At 39.2% G+C, this 17,812-nt stretch overlaps 1 protein-coding gene across 5 annotated transcripts in view; it reads right to left on the reverse strand.

Annotated features, from left to right (window-relative positions):
- Positions 1-856: 856 nt before the first annotated feature.
- Positions 857-17,812, reverse strand: part of cux2b (cut-like homeobox 2b) — a 190,274-nt gene continuing 173,318 nt past the window's right edge. For all 5 annotated transcript variants that reach the window (XM_073868112.1, XM_073868113.1, XM_073868111.1 and 2 more), the window contains 11 exons: positions 16,380-16,438; positions 15,909-15,957; positions 15,608-15,704; positions 14,824-15,465; positions 11,111-11,209; positions 10,183-11,015; positions 6,025-6,184; positions 5,415-5,699; positions 5,069-5,257; positions 3,268-3,544; positions 857-2,441 (listed from right to left, as the gene is read on the reverse strand). In XM_073868112.1, coding sequence (XP_073724213.1) covers positions 1,733-2,441; positions 3,268-3,544; positions 5,069-5,257; positions 5,415-5,699; positions 6,025-6,184; positions 10,183-11,015; positions 11,111-11,209; positions 14,824-15,465; positions 15,608-15,704; positions 15,909-15,957; positions 16,380-16,438 — 3,399 coding nt within the window. In that variant the 3' untranslated portion in view covers positions 857-1,732. The remainder of the gene's footprint in view (positions 2,442-3,267; positions 3,545-5,068; positions 5,258-5,414; positions 5,700-6,024; positions 6,185-10,182; positions 11,016-11,110; positions 11,210-14,823; positions 15,466-15,607; positions 15,705-15,908; positions 15,958-16,379; positions 16,439-17,812) is intronic.

Here is a 17,812-nt window from a genome sequence, read left to right on the forward strand (position 1 = left end):
TGACATAAAAAAGTTTTTTTCAGACATTGTTGGGGACTTCAAACATCATCATGCATCAAGATCTCAAAAACAATGCATCATGGGTAAAATTCCCAACATTTATTCATCTTCAAAGTATTTTCTTAATCGGGAACATGTTTTTAAACGTGTTTAATCAAGTTTGAAAGAGCTGTCGGAAGCTTGGTGATGATGATGTTGACGCCTAAGGTTAGCTTTTCATAGTAAGTGCATTTAAACTTTAATATTCATAAAAGTTGTGTTAAATTCGAAGATTATCTTGCTGGACAGTATGTGTCAAACTTATTTTTTCTGTGATAATGGGAAAAATGATTGGGCTTTGTGTCGACAGAACCAGTGTCCCGCTAACTTCCGGGTTGGTCTACAAAGAATACGTAATCTCTGCCGCACGCTAGTGAAGTTCAGTGAATGGCCTACAGTAAAAAGTGTAACCTGAAAACAAATAACAAGTATCATAATCTCTAGAATACAGTGTATGAAAAACAAGTGCTCATGGGATATAAATAAACCAGATAAACCACTATTTCTCATCTGACTTTGACTTCTCATCTTTCCCATTTAAGTGCAATTTTACCTTCCTGCTAAAATGTGTTATAAACATATTTAGGAAGTGACATCATAAAGACACTTCCGACCCATCTTCACTATATTCTATCAGATGCCCATATATATATGAGCGTATGAGGAACTTTGCTGAGACACAAAACTCATGCAGGAGAAAAAGAGATGGACATGGCGTACTGTACTGCAAGTTTCCCTACACTTCCATCACCACAACTGCATTACTGATCAGTTCAAAATATATACATGCTAACAATTCCCACCCCACACCTCCCAACGCAAACACACATTACATATCAAACCAGTGGTGGTGTATTGGGAAGTACAGGTAACCGATAAGCCCGTGTGCGTGCATGTGCGTGTGAGAGAAAAGCTTTCAGGGACGGAGAGGTAAATGTATGGTAAGGATATGAAACCTGAAAGTATGTAAAATGACACGTTCACCAAATAAAAAAACTTTTCTATCATTGGACTTTTTTACATTTCCTTTTTTTGCCGAGAAGTTTTTCTCTTTTTTGTAGTATCTCTCAAGTATATCACAGGTTACTAGCTAAAGAGGAAATCGAGGGTAAATTCTGTTCCATGCTACATCTTGTTCAGAAGGCTATTGCAGACGATATTTTTTCTACAACACACACAATCCCACGTTGTACGCTTGTATAACAAAAGTTCAAAAACATGTCACCGAAAAAACTAAATACATATGCAGTGTTCACTATTTAGAGTCTTTTAGGACTATCCCTCGGTCAATATGAAGCTGTCGCACGTCACTTGACTTCGCTGTCCCGTCTTACAGACAAAAGTTGGAAAAACTGCTATTTAAAAATTAGCAAATTTGGTCATTGTCTCTATTTGTTTAGTCTTTTTTTAAATAAGTAGTGCTTTTGATGGCTTAAGACAGAGGTCTTTTATTCGAATAATCTCACCCAGTGGCAATCTACCAGACGTCAGTGTGCATTTCATGACACTGTAGCTGAAAAGTCTCCACGTGTTTTATCTCCATCGTTGTTTAAAACGAAGCCCAGCTAGTGCTGTCACATAGATTTCAAAGTTATTTTATCAAAATACCTAAAACATGTTTATAAATATTAGTCTGCTTTTTTAAAATTCAGACAGGGAGAACGCTCCCCGCGAGGGTTCTTACAGAACGACTTTAAAATTCCCATTCGAGCGTTTCCTCCCTGTTAGCGGCTCGTTCCAGCCGATGGATGATGTTGTTGAGGTTGGCCATCTTTTCGTTGCGCCTCTGAGTGCTTTTGTTGAGTTTGACGTTGAGGGACGGTGACTCCAGGCCGTAGTTGGGCAGATGATGGCTGGGGTTTGTGCTGATGGCGGGCAGCGATGGGGAAATGGGGGCGGAAGATGATGGGACGGGCGAAACGGACATCATGAGGCCGGGCGAGGACGCGGCTGAGGGCGAGTTGAGGGAAACCTCCAGACTGCCGCGCGACGGCTCGGACGAAGCCTTGAAGCTGACGGGGTCCTCGGACGACTTCTCCAGCTCCTCGACTTCGTGCGAAACCAAGCTGTTCCTTTGCGTGCCCTCAGGTGGAATGTGACCCTGACTGCGGCCCGGTTCCTCATCCCTGACGCCCTGGAGACGGTCCGGGTCGCTTTTTAGCTGAGAAAAGAACTTCATCTGTCTTAGACGGAAGTCCTCGTCTTCATCCTGATCGTTTACTTCTTGTTTGACCGCGAAGCGTCGGGGATCAGCGCTGGGAGGACGACCGGCGGAGAGCTGCTTCCTATCTTCACGATCAGAGATGGGGCTATGAGACGCCAGAGGAGAACAGTTGTTGTGCTCGGCATCCGTGTCGTTGTCTTGCAGTCCCTCCATGAGAACTTCCCGTCTCATACGGGACCTGTTGACATTCAAAAAAGAATATATATATATTACATTGCAATTGCCTTGTTGTGACCTTTTTGTTATTAAAATTGGCTGAAAATTCAGTTAAAAATAATTGTATTGCATTACATTGTGAGAAACATCTATATATCTATATCTATACTGCAAAAAATTATTTTCAAGAAAAAAAAATCTTAGTATTTTGGTCTTGTTTTCAGCAAAAATATCTAAAAATTCTTACATTTAAATGCTTTTCTTGATGAGCAAAACAACCCAAGAAAATAAGTCTAGTTTTTAGACAAAAAATATAAAATTTAAGTGACTTAAGTGACTTTGTGCATAAAATAAGCAAAACAATCTGCCAATGGGGTAAGCAAATTTTTCTTGAATTTAGTGTTTAAGAAAAAATGTTCAAGATTTTTTTCTTACCCTATTAGTAGATTTTTTTGCTTTGTTTTATGCACAAAGTCACTTAAATTTGATGTTTTTAGTCTAAAAACTAGACTTATTTTCTTGGGTCGTTTTGCTTATCAAGAAAAAGCATCTTAATTTAAGAATTTTTAGATATTTTTACTGAAAACAAGATAAAAATCCTAAGAATTTTTTTTCTTGAAAATAATTTTTTGCAGTGTATCTGTGTACCTTAAACTGAACAGTAAATCCTTTAATGTTATTATAATTCGAACACAGCAGATGTTATTCCATAATAATGTATTTAGTTCCTTCTTTCTCCACAAGGAGGAGCCAAACCTCCATTTAACACCGAGCACCGGAGTCTGGTTGTACTGCAGTTACAATCTAGTATTAAATCAGTAAATAAACAGAAATGAGCAGGTTGTGACCTGTAGTTGTGAAACCAGTTGATGACGGTGTTGGTTTTGAGGTTGAGTTGGGCAGCCAGCATCTCAATGGTGTGTTGTGAAGGGTAAGGCTCTTGGAGATACGCTCTTCTCAAAGTCTCCTTCTCCTCGGCAGCCAATACCACTCTGGGTTTCTTCGCCTGACTGAACGGACAGATCTCCAGCTGGGTCAAACCCGGACTGATGCAGTCGGAATGAGCGCCGGGAGAATCGCTGTCTGAGCCCGGACTCAACAGACCGTATCGCCGCTTTAGATAGGCTGGAGAGAACCAAGAGAGAAAGAGAGATACTGAGCGGATTGTTTATTTCCATAAGAAGTATTTGATTCGTAGCAAATACAAATTCACAGAAGTAAAATTTAAATGCAAATTCAATGTGTCCGAACGTTATCATACATCAAAATTATCTTTGCATCAACTGTGTTTGGCCTCGATCATATGTTTTTATTTATCTTTTTTTGAAAATGTACTTCAAAAACGTCACATTTTAAAATTAATGGTGACACCACCTTACTGAATGATGGCTTGTACAAAAACAGCCACCTCAGAGATAACTGTAGGTCTGTCTTTAAAAGTTAATGTATCATTGCTCAAATAAAACAATAGTGCTACTGTATAGCTTAATGTTAGAGCATTACGTTAGCAGCGCAAAAGGTCATGGGTTCGAACCCAGGGAACACAAATAATGATAAAAATATTTACCTTGCAATGCACCCCACACGGCAAAAAAATTATTCTTTGGCCAAAAATATCGTCTTAAATACTGATGCATTAATATAATCATTTAACCAAACAATACATTCTGTAGAAAGTAAAGCCTAATTAAATATATTTTTAAGTTTGAAAATGTATTTAGTTTCAACCTTCATATATTAACATATATTTCAAAATGTTTTTAGTGGCAACAAATACATTTCTAATTTTACAATACGGCAAGAAATATAATTTCCTGGCAAAAAATAAAAGTTTGTATAAAATATATAAAGTATAAAATATGTAAGTATGTATAAAATATAAAATTATAAGTATTTTTGTAGTTGAAAATATATTAAATTTTAATTAGGGCTGTCAAAAGATTAATTGCGATTAATCGCATCCAACATAAAAGTTTGTGTTTACATAATGTGTGTGTACTGTGTATAAATATTATGTATATATAAATACACACACATTCATGTATATATTTAAGAATTATTTGCATTTAAATACTGTATATACATTTCTATAATTTATATTATATATAAATATAAATATTTTATATATAAATATAATTTTTTTTCTTAAATATATACATGATTGGGTGTGTTTTTATATATAAATAATAATTATACACAGTACACACACATATATGTTATGTAAACACAAACTTTTATTTTGGATGTGATTAATCGCGATTAATCTTTTGACAGCCCTAATTTTAATCTTTTCAAACCTGTTATGTTTACAGGTTTGTAACATATTTTTTTTTCTTCGAATGCGACGTGAAAAATAAATGCTTTAAAATATTATTATTTTTAAAATATATTTCAAAAAGGCCAAAAATTTATTTTTGTAAACATATTTCAGTAGATATATTTTTTGGCCATTTTTGGTATTTTTTTTTATTAATTTAAAAAGTATATTTGGAAAAAATATTTTTTGGGATTTTAAGTCACAAAAAAGCATCTACCAAAGGCATAAATGTAAATGTCAAATAATTTTGAAATGATGGTGTTATATTTGACATAAGGGTGACATCATGATGATATCTATGCAGAAAGAGAGTGCGTGAGGACTTCTCTTACCTTTCTTCTCCATTTTCTTCACATCACGCAGCTTCTCGACATTATGCGGATCGTTGAGCCACAGCTGCATGCGGACGAACGGCTCGCGACCCTTCAGACTGAGTTTATGCCAGGGTTTGGGTCTGGACAACAGGTCTGATACTGAACCCTGAGTCAATCCCAGAATGCTCTCTCCAAACAGACGCTGACCTGCACACATACACACAATTATTGAGTCCATGTGTTCATGTAGTGTATTTAATTAAATTGTATAGTATTTCACTTTTCCCTGCCATTGACGAGTTATCCCGTCAATGGCAGGCTTGCTCTATCATATACTTCTGTGCAGTAAATCACTGTTACTCACCCAAGCTGTTGTCCGTCAGGACTTCCTTTACTCTCTTGGTGATGGCGTATGTGTCCAGCTCTGGAGACATGGCCACCAGTTCCTGGATGCCCAGCGGCGTGTGGGGCTGTTGGGGGATGATCGCACCAGGCGGTGCTTTACCTCCGTGATGTTCCACATGCTGAGGCTGTTGGTTCTCCTTACTGCTCTCCAGGGCGAGACTCGCTCGCTCCAGGGTCATGTTGGTCCTGTCATCAGGACTCGGAGGAGGAGACGGAGACGAGCGGGTCGTCACTGGGCTCTTATCTGAGAAACAAATACCAGAGATGATATTATATGTAGTTTGTACAGTGGTTTAGCAGACGTACTAACACTAGGGCCATAGAAATTATCTAACAGTGCACACACACACTATAAACCTCATCCGCTTGGCTTTATCTTGGTGTATAGGAGATAGATAGCTATTATGACCATCAATTCTGCTGGTTTAACATTTGCATTTTTCATGGCCATCACATCGAGCTGGGAAAACTTTCAACTATGATGTAAAACTATAATACTTAAATATACTTTTTGGTGAAGTTTTCATTTCTTCTAGTAAAGGAAATGTGACCCTGCCTCTGACACTGACCTTGGTTCTGGTTGGGCAGCTGGTTAAGTCCCTGACCCAGCTGATCCACCAGCCATAGCTGCATGCGTATGAACGGCTCTCTTCCCTTCTGTGTGAGTTTACTCCAGGGTTTCGGTCTGGATAACATGTCGCTCACGCTGCCCTGAGACAAACCCAACACCTATAACAAAGAGAAAGAGCGAGAAAGATTGAATAGATATAACTTGACCTAAACAGAAGAATTAAGGTAATGCAGAGAGTTCCCCTTAGACGAAAACCGAACATCTATAAATCACCTATTCACAAACACCACTAGATGGCAGCAGAGGACACACAATTCATATACACCTGCTTCAAAATGCATTAGGGCAGAGGTTTACACATTTGGGGCCGAGGTTCCAAGGGATCCCAAAAAAATTCAAGACAAAAAAGTTAAAATTTTAAAAAGTACTGTGTAGGCAATTTTTTAAATAATTTGCTGTCCTTGTATTGTCACCATTACTATTTATCTAAAACAGTTCAAATGTTTATTTTTAAGAAGAAAAAAAAAAAAAAAAAAATATATATATATATATATATATATATATATATATATATATTAGAATAGGAGTCCTTTGCTTAAGGTTCATTATATGTGGGGGTACCCGCCATCATAAAATTAGAAAACCCCTGCTTTAGGGTACATTTAAAAATGTCCAAATGTCCATTATTCTGGTCAAATTAATGAATGAAGTATTGTGTTTAGTAACACTTTTCTTAAAAGGGTGTTCATAAGACTGACATGACACATTCATAATCATGACATGACACATGCAATGAACATGAAGGAGGTTTTATGCACATTTATGACAACTGTCATTAAGTGTCAATTAAGTTCAATTATGAAATTTTAATGCAAATATAGCACTGTTTGAAATGTCTTTGTTATAACTTGACATAAACCAATACATCATAACTTGTCATGACAACTTGACAACATAATTTACCACTTTTTACTGGTGATACAAATATAATTTGTCATTAAAATGTCATTAAGTGTTAATACTCTGTCAAATAGTTTTATAACAGCGTCATAAATTTTCTTCAATTCATGGGGCCCTATTTTAACGATCTAAGCGCATTGTCTAAAGCGCACAGTGCAACGTCTAAATGCGGCTCTCCTCACGTTTCAGCACTTTGGACAGTGGTTTTTTTAGCAAAGAGTTTTTTTAAGCATTACTTTAAAATGTTTCTCATCTCACCATATCCACAGGTACAGAGTCATCATATACAATAAATCCGTGAGGTAGCTTAAAAAAAAACATTTAAAAACAGATGCATTTGTTTAAAGCAAAGCATTTATTTACTTACCAGGCTGCAGGTGAAGCAACTCTTTGCGCCTTCTAACGTCTCATCATTTATGTCCAAGAGACTTAATAATAATATTTTACATTCAATCCTTTAATCTTTCATATTTAAAAGCATTTTTGTGCTGCTGCGCATTCATGTACTTTGTGATAAGCAAACCCACGTTGTCCTCCTGTTTATAGGCGCATATTACTAATGCGCTCCTTAAATAACATAAAACACATTGCGCCATTGACTTTAGACTTTAGAGCAGGTTTTTGTTGGTCAATGGCGTAGTCTATTTTAGTTGCCTCAAAATAGCAACGCGCCAACAATGCGCCTGAACACACCTCGTTTTTAGACCAGAACGCCCATGGGCGCAAAAGGGGGCGCAAATGCATTTGCTATTTAAACAACGCAGCGCTAAACGTGAAAATTAGGATGGAAACAGCGAAGGACACTTGCGTCGCGCATTGCGCTGCATTGCGCCGGGTGTAAGATAGAGCCCATAATGTTTTTTTAAGTTTCCTCCATGTGTTAGAGAAATAAAATCAATCATCCAATACTAATAATAATACTAATAAAAAATTATATTTTATTGCATTTGGAGACCAATTCACCTCAAATTAAATGAAAACAGTACAATAATGGGTTAAGCCATGCAACATTGAGTCTGCAAAAACAGTTAATTACATTAAATTGTTTGTTTTTTCTGCTATGTCAGAAAAGTTCTGTTAGTTGTCTTTTTTATGTATTGTGCACACATACATAAAGTATAATCTTTTGTGTCTGTTGCATTTTGTTAAGGCATTTAAAATTATTTCACATTAAAGGAATAGTCTACTCATTTTCAATATTAAAATATGTTATTACCTTAACTAAGAAGAGTTGATACATCCCTCTATCATCTTAGTGCGTGCACGTAAGCGCTGGAGCGCGCTGCTACACTTCGATAGCATTTAGCTTAGCCCCATTCATTCAATGCAATCAGAGATAAAGTTAGAAGTGACCAAACACATCAACGTTTTTCCTATTTAAGACGAGTAGTTATACGAGCAAGCTTGGTGGTACAAAACAAAACGCAGCGCTTTTCTAAGCGGATTTAAAAGAGGAACTATATTGTATGGCGTAATAGCACTTTTGGGAGTACTTCAACCCGCCTGAAAAATCCGCTCCCCTTCTCCCTCTCATAATGGGAGAGGGAGGGTGTTACTGCGCCGAGTCGAAGCACTCCCAAAAGTGCTATTACACCATACAATATAGTTCCTCTTTTAAATCCGCTTAGAAAAGCGCTACGTTTTATTTTGTACCACCAAACTTTTTCGTATAACTACTCGTCTTAAATAGGAAAAACGTTGATGTGTTTGGTCACTTCTAACTTTATCTCTGAGTGGTACCATTGAATGAATGGGGCTAAGCTACGCACACAGATGATAGAGGGATGTATCAACTCTTCTTAGTTAAGGTAATAACATATTTTAATATTGAAAATGAGTAGACTTTTCCTTTAACACCTATTGACATTTTAATGACAAGTTCAATTTGAACCACTTTAATTGAGGTCAAGAAAAATATTTATGCTGCTGTTATAAAATTATTTGACATAGTATTAACACTTAATGACATTTTAATGACAATTTAATGTAATGTTAACCAATAAAGTTTGATAATTATTCTGCTATGTCATGTTTATTACAAATTTATAATAAGTTATGATGCATTGGTTTATGTCAAGTTTTCATAACAAAGACATCTTAAACTATTTCATCTTTGCATTAAAAATGGCATAATTGAACAAATAACACTTCATGACAGTTGTCAGAAATGTGCATAAAATCTCCTTTATGTTCACGACACGTGTCATGTAATGATAATGAAGGTGTCATGTCAGTCTTATAAACACCCCTTGAAGTAAAGTGTTACCTTGTGTTTCACCAATAAAAATACACTTATTGCATAAATTAAATCAGTGGTTCTCAAACTTTTTCCACGTGCGGCCCCCCTTGTGTACGGTGCATTCCTTCGCGGCCCCCCAAAGAAAATTTATGACAAAAACTGTTCTAAAATGTAACATTTTAATTAAACAAAACATTAAGTTATACAAAGTAGTGCTGTTGGTTAGTAGCCTAATTTTTTTTAGGTTTAATTACACAGAATTCATGATAAATGAATGTATTTTATAAAATGTCATAAAAATGGGGCCCCCCTGGCACCATCTCACGGCCCCCCTGGGGGCCCCAGACACCAGTTTGAGAACCACTGAATTAAATAAATAAACAGGAATAAAGTTACTGCATGCACCGATCCACAGCAAACACCTAAGAAATAAATCAGGAATTGACAGGATTTTGAAAAGTGGAAGATTGTTGGAGGGTCTGGGAAAACACATCTAAAGTCATTATTTGGTAAATGAAAGTTTTCTACATAAATGTAAAGAACATACTGTGATAATATAACCTTGATATCTTTAATATTGCCCGAGTAAGATCATGTTAAAGATTGAAATCAGTGAGTACAAAATCAAACTTTTAATGCTCCAAATCTCATCCTTAGATTGTGAGCCTTCAGCCTGTATTTCACAGACAGGCTCACAAATATGATACGTCAGTCATTTCGCTAGTAGAGCATCTTATCAACAAGACAAATAATGTAAACCCATAAATCATATGACATGACATCTGTTGCATAAAGGACCACAAATAGCCCAAATCGGATGCGGAAATTTTGATCCAACCTTTGCCAATTTGCTGAAAAAACAAAAATGTTCAAAATAGGTTGCCAGTGTAAACATTGCACTAAATCTTTTGATCTCGACTCATTACGTGAAAACATCCAGCTGTGCTTTCTTCTCACCTTCTCTCCGAAGATCCTCTGGCAGATTCCATTCTTAGCCAGTTTTTCCTTCACCTGCCGAGTCAACTCGATGGTGTCCACCTCACGGTACATGTACATCTCGTACTGCTCTGGGGTCAGAGGCGGTACTGTAGGTTTCAGTGCTCGTGGGATATAGGTGGGGTAATAAGACACCCGTCCGGCACCACAAGGAGTCTCTCCGCCGCCAGACGAATCGGACTCTACCTTAATCTCCACCGGCCGCCCCAGCACAGGCTCGTCTTCTGGCGCAGAAGCTTCCTCTCCATTGGCCGGACAGTCCCCGTTCTCCATCCGCGGCCAGCTCCGAGGCACGGCCGAGTGACCGGTAGAAGAGGAGGAGGAGAGTGAGGGTGAGACAGAGGTGAAAGGGTGAGAGGTGCCAGGGGTGCCCAACACGACCGCGCCACGCTCCGCAGACCAGTGCTGGTCGAAATACGAGCCTGCTTCGCCGATCTCCGACTTCACCTTACGGATGATGTTCTGCACGAACGCGGCAGGCGACAGGACGCTGAGAGGCGTCTGAGGGCCACTGGTCGAATTGGAGACGCACACCGGCACGGGAGTGCCCTCTTCCTGTTTGATGAAGGGAAGTGTGGGTGGAGGCTGACCCTGAACCCTAGCGGGATCTTGCAGGGAAAGACGCTCGCTGGTGGATGCCCGACCGCACACCTCCATCTCCAGCAGGGCCTGCTGCTGGGCCTGCATCTCTCGCCGGGCCTGTTCCAAAATGCTCTTGATGGTTTCATCTGAACTGCTGCTTTCTCTAGAACTGTTACGACCTGATGAAGAGCCCAGAGATGATTTACAATCACCTGTTCAACACACAAATCAGGGTCTTATTATGTGAAGTACATCAACCTTAATTTATCTCGGTTTATACCTTTATAGCTGCACAGTTTTACACTACCTCTCTGAGACTGGATCTCTTTCTTGGCCTGTTCTAGGATGTTCTTGATGGCATCGTCTGACCCAGTTTCAGGAGTTCGGATGCGAGGAGTGATGCTCCCTGTCGGAGAGAGAAACAGGAGGTGAGGTGAGTGGGTCGTCTGATCAGAGAACATCTCCAAAGCCTCACTGGTGATTGCTAGATCAATGACGGCCTTTGAGATCTTGGCATGAGGCGACACGTGAACGCTTTACTTTCAAAGCTGAGACAGGAAACCAAACACAGAGCATCACAACAAACACAGAGTCGGGAGGAAAGAGCGGAAGCCCTGTGCAAGAGATCCTCATCGATTCATTTGAGGCTCTTAAATGGGTCTGGGGGTTCAAAAGGCTGAAATATCTTCAGATGGGCCTGTGGGATCACTCAAAGTCAATCCGTTTAACTTATGTGATGATGTCACGTATTACCCAGAGAAACAGAACATCCGATGAGGAAATGATCCAAAAACCCGAGGTCCAACCCGAGAGGGTCTAAAAGTTTCACATGAGCCTCGGACACGGGTCAGGTATTATGTTAACGGCATTGGGTCATGGGTAATTTAAAATTAATGCGTTTTTGCAGAACGGACCGGAACTACCTTGTGTGTGTGCTAGAGGTCTTCACGGGTCCACTTAGATCCGAAAACCCGAGGTCCGACCCAAGACCCGATCGGGTTCGGGTCTAAAAGTTCACATGTGCCTCGGACACGGGTCGGGTACAATAATAGCGGCATCGGGTCTCGGGTAATTTAAAAATGAATGTGTTTTTTCTGAACGGACCCGAGAAGACCCGAACTCTCTCGCCTGTGTGCGTCAATGTCCTTTTCAAACCTCTCATCTGTTTGCCAAGAGCGCTTACGACATTGTGTGGTTGTCGGTAGGTTCATTTTCGTTGAGACAAACATGTCAGTCAATTATAAATGTACATTTTAGCGGTTACGTTGGTGCTGTCGTCAGATAACATAGTAAAACGAATGGAGCAGCTCGCCAAATTGGTTGCAAGGCCACCGGGGTTTCTTTCTGTCTGACTGTTGTGCGTGGGTCTGCAGAATGCACACACGTCAGTGCCGTTTACATTCGGTTCCAGTCGGGTAAAAAAAAATTGTCACTAGTTCGGGTCGGACTCGGGTCTAATTTTCTCTGGTTTGTCTCGGGTCGGGTCTTTCTTAAAAACATTTTTATTTATGCACGTCGGGTTCGGATATGAAGTGATTCGGGTCATTTCGGGTCGGGTACATGTCTTTGGACCCGAGAAGACCTCTAGTGTGTGCATCAAATCCTTTTCAAACCTTTGCCAAGAGCGTTTGCGACATCATGTGGTTGGCGGTAGGTTAATTTTCGTTGAGCCAGACCTGTCAATCAATTTTGAATACACATTTTAGCTGATACTTTGGTGTCGTCATCAGATAAGAAATGAAAATAAATCAATCAATAAAGCAACTGGCCAAATTGGTTGGGAGGCCATCAAGGTTTCTTTCTGACTGACGGGTGGTTGTGGGGCTACGGACTGCACACATGTCGGTGCCTTTACATTCGGGTACAGTCGGGTTAAAAAAAATTGCCATTGGGTCGGGTCTAATTTTCTCGGGTTCGTCTCGGGTCGTGCCTTTCTTTAAAAAAAATATTTATGCATGTTGGATTTGGGTAAAAAGTGATGCGGTCATTTCGGGTCGGGCACATTTCTTTAGACTCAAGAAGACCTCTAATGGGAACTAAGAACCGTCCTAGATAATTGATAGTTAAGCTGTTGATGTGCTTGAATAGGGAAAGTTTGGAAAAGCGTATATTTTAAAGTGTAAAGTGATATTAACTCTTTCCCTGCCAGCATTTAAAAAAAAAGTTGCCATCCAGCGCCAGCATTTTTTATGATTTTCACAAAAGTTTAATGCCTTCGAGTAAATTTTCTTCAGTATCGTTATCAGGCCCGATACCACGCTCATGTACTCGTACTCGTAAAAATACCCCGATACCAAAGACCGATACCTTATGTGACGTACTTTATGACACTTTATGACAAATTTGATTGTCTTGTTGTCTGTGATATCTTTAGCACTTTGACAGCTTTGTGACAAGCGGGTAAAAATTACATTCATTATGTCCTTGGTTTTGCCCTTTGGAGGTACTTGGACACTGTGAAATTTTGGCTTTGAAAATTTGTGATAAGCACATAAGAATAATTTGTTTTTTCCTAATATGAGTTGAACTTGAAGATGCTGATATGTTAATTAGTCTCATTGTGTTGTTCTTAGAAAATTGCCACATGAAAAAAAAAAACAGCACAACAAGCATCGGTATTGGCGAGTACCAGGGAAAAAATATCAATACTCGTACTCAATCCTTAAAAAAAAAGTGGTATCGATGCATCCCTAATAAAAACAATATACAATATATCAAATGCTTAAAAAAACTTTCATCCTATCTTCATTTGTTCTCTTTTTATCACCTCTCAAATATGGGTAGGTTTCTTCAAAAATACCTAAAAGTTAAATGTGTGTTCTGAGTTTGTCACACGACAGAAACATTTATTATTTACCACCCACCCAAATTTGAATTCATAAAAAAAGGCAAGTAAATAAAATAAATGATCAAAATCTGGGACAAATAAGTAGGCTTAAATGCTGGGGGCGTGTCCTATGATGATGCTGAAACCACACCCAGTCGAGAGAAAGCATCCATCTCTTTCAACTCTTAAAAACACCACCACAACCTGAATAGATGTTCGTGATTGTGTTAGGGGCGGGGCCATGTGCGGTGGCTCCAGCGTGTCACCGAGCCACCGTTTAAGCCACGCCCAAATAATCCTGTACACAATAATGTGGAAAAACTATTTAACGGTGTAACTCCACAATTCAGTACTATATAGTTTACAGTCTTTGCAACGTGTTTCACCAATACATTTATGACATTGAACAGACTTTAATGAGAGCACTACATTTCTTGTCAAATCTAAGTTGAGCCCAATACCATAACCCACACAAACACCTCCTGACTTAACCTAAACCCCCAGCCTTCCCTAACCAACCATAACCCCACAAACAACAATGACCTAACTCCCAACCTATCATAATCCCTAAACCAAAACCAATCTAACCTGACTGTCTAAGCTACCCTAGAGCAAATAACCGTCCAATACAGGAAACATCAGGTTGATAACGATGGCGAAGGGTCAAAAAAACTTTTAATTTAACCCCTTAAAGATTTTTTTCAGGGTTCCCACACCTTAGTTAACTTCAAGTTCAAGGACCTTTCAAGGACTTTCCAGGTTCAATACTCTCAAATTCAAGGACTAAATGTGGGGACACATTTCAAGTGAGAGCAAGGTTACATTGTGTTGCCTTTTAAGATACATTGTTACAGTTCCCTTTCAAGGTGACACTTTGGGGACGCCTCCAGGGGTAAGTGCGTCTTAATGTGTATATCAAATTCAACCAAAGGTAGAAGTCAGGAAGTATATCACTATCTAAAATATTCCCAAAGATGGCGGACACAGGAAGTATGGCAAGAGAGACGCAGCGTCTCGTTCCCTTCTCAGGGAACAACAGTTACATATGTAACCCGAGACGTTTTCATGTGTGAAACACAACTATGCAAAAAAGCATTTCGGTATGAATCAACATTCGCATACAAAAACATTTTTAAACCATTTTGCATATTAACTTTATTTTCATGACATGATCTGTGTATCGTGCCACTCACCTCGCTGCCGAACCTGAATGGTGCGCAAAGCCAGAATGTTCTGCTCGTCCGACAGGAACTGTTTCATTTTAATAAAAGGCTCTTTGCCCTTAACCGTCAGTTTTCTCCAGGGTTTGGGTCGAGCCAGGATCTCACTGACCGACCCCTGCGACAGGCCCAGTACGTAGTGCCCGAACACACGCTGACCGATGTTGTGCTTCAGCAGCTGTTCTTTCACCTGAAAAGCGATTTCCGCCGTGTCCACCTGGTCATCGTCTCCTCCGCCTGAGCTACCGCTCTCCGATTGGTCGCTTGGCACGGCCGTCTCCACCCCGGCAGACGTAGACGAGTTCTGATTGGCTGACATGAGGGCAGCTTTGGCAGCGTACAGCGCGGTGGGAAACGCCATGATGGAGGTGCCATCTTTCTTGAAGAGGGGCGACAGGAGCTGTTTCTGCAGAAGATCTCCAGGAAGTTTCTCACCCGAGAAGGGCGACACAGAGAAGGGGCGGGGCAGATCATGGGCAGAGGAAGGTGCGTCTGAGTTGGGCGGCCCTGGGCTGGAGGAAGCACGCCCGTCTATGGGCAGCGTTCCCGGGGGGGAGGAATATGATCCAGAGGGGCGACCCGTGTCCTTGCTGGGGTCTTCCGAATGACCCTCATCTTAAATGAAAACAGAATAGACTTTAAGTTTAGAGGGTTCCTAATCTACGATCTGATTGGATGAGCCACATACACAAAGGCGCAAAATTTATCATTATTATCATCAGTACATACAATTGGAGTGAAGGAAATGTCATCTTACCACTGTTGTGTAACACTCTGACTTTGTCAAGATATTTGTGTGATGGCAGGAATGTGCGTTTATCCAGCAGAAGTGCATCAGCAGTTTTTCCTGATTCCTGCATACACACACACACATGCAGTTAAACTCGGATGAATCAATGCTAGTGGCCGTGTTGATTCACATTACACGTGACTCCAGTGAGGCGTTCATGTGCATTATTGTGGTATTTCCTCATTGACAGATGCAGACAACTAAAATGTCAATATAACGCCAAGCTGTTAAAAACCCTAAAGCTGTGCGTGGGCATTGAGTTGCTCACCTGGGATGAGTTTCCATTGGCTGATGCCAGTTTCATTGCTTTCAGAATACTGCAGGAGACACAAACATATAACATCATATTGACATGCATCATACCTGTCATGCATTTTAAAGAAACTATAAGCAGGTCCACCTGATGCATTTCTGCATGGTGCTTTATTAAATTTTCGATTGTGGCTTTTAGCTACAAATAAGGGTAAAACTCTAAGGGCGGTTTCCTGGACAGGGCTTATCCTAGTCCCAGATTAAAATGCATGTTTGAGAGCTGTCTTGATTTACATTTTAGACATATCTGAACATATATCAGTGTCATTGTTTTGTCTCAAGATGCACAACAGTATTGTTTTTGTAAGGATTATTTGTAAATACTACTTACAATTTCCCAATATAACTAAGGCATAGTCCTGGATTAATCTAAACCCTTGTCCAGGAAACCACCCCTTACTGTTTAAATGAAAAAAAAAAACTTTACCTAAGTTCTGTCTTAATCTCTTCATAGTCCATCTGAGACTGCAGTTTAGTTTCCAGGGCCTGTGAGCAGACAAACAACATGACACTTATTCAGAAATCACTAACAGATGACCACAGTTTCGTGTTGTGAGACACGCAAACATTGGAGAAAGTCATTTATTTTTAATTCATATTTAATTCCAGCAAAAACCACAACCCTTATTACCACAACCAGCAAAAATCGTCACTTATTAATTTATTTATACTTAATAATAATAATAATAATAATAATAATAATAATAATAATAATAATAATAATAATAATAATAATAATAATAATAAATATTATATTAACAATAACAATACTATTATTATTACTACTACTACTATTACTATTATTATTATTATTATTACTATTATTATTACCACTATTATTATTATTATTATTACTATTGTATGAAGCCCCTAAGGGGACATGGAGGAAAAATTAAATAACGTTTAGTTTCGTGCACGCACGTGAAACTATCGCGCGTGCACGTAAAACTTTCGCGCAAGCTAGTTTCATGTGTGCACACAAAAGTTTCACGTGCGTACGCGAAACTAAACTTTAAAAAAAAATCTGCACATGAAGGTTTCGCGTAAGCACATGAAAGTTTCACGTGAGCACGCTAAAGTTTCACGTGAGCACATGAAACGAAACTTTACTTTTTTTTACTCCAATGTCACCTTATTTTTATAATTATTATAATTATTATTATTATTATTAGAGATGCACCGATACAACATTTCTGTCGACACTTATATTTAATTACTTTGAACGACATCAACCGATAAATACAGATTGTTTTGCTTTTTACTCCTCATGTAGAAGTGCAAAGCGTACAGTGTAACCGTCAATGTCATCCAATACAAAATGTATCTGCTGATGTCCGATAGTTGGGAAAAATGTTTTTATCTGCTATACTGATTATAGCCCGATATATCGGTACATCCCAAATTATTATTGTTATTATTATTAATAACACTACAATACAAAATACATTCAAATGAATAAGTTAAGACAGTGGCATCTGAAAGAGTTTTAAAGGTGGAGGTTAGCTGTGATGTCATAGTTTATCTCATGAATATAAATTAGGTTACGCTGAAATGCTTGAATCATAAACTGTAAAAAAACCCACGCCGCTTCCTTCCATTGTAATGAACTGAACGTAAATTGTCCGACGATGGGCGCTGACATGTTACACAAAAACATCAGTTTGAAATCAGGCCACGTGCAGAAGGAATCGTCCGTGGAGCCCGGAGGCAGAGACGTGGTATCAAACTTCCGCCCAAACACTCGCTCACCCAATTCAACCACGCCCCTTGAACATAAAACAGGGTTAAGTACATCTCATTTTGTCGGCGCGAAATAACACAGAAATCAAAATGAATAGTTTTTACATTTTTAAATCTCCA

Source organism: Misgurnus anguillicaudatus, chromosome 5 (assembly GCF_027580225.2).
Source record: "Misgurnus anguillicaudatus chromosome 5, ASM2758022v2, whole genome shotgun sequence".
NCBI classification, from domain to species: domain Eukaryota; kingdom Metazoa; phylum Chordata; class Actinopteri; order Cypriniformes; family Cobitidae; genus Misgurnus; species Misgurnus anguillicaudatus.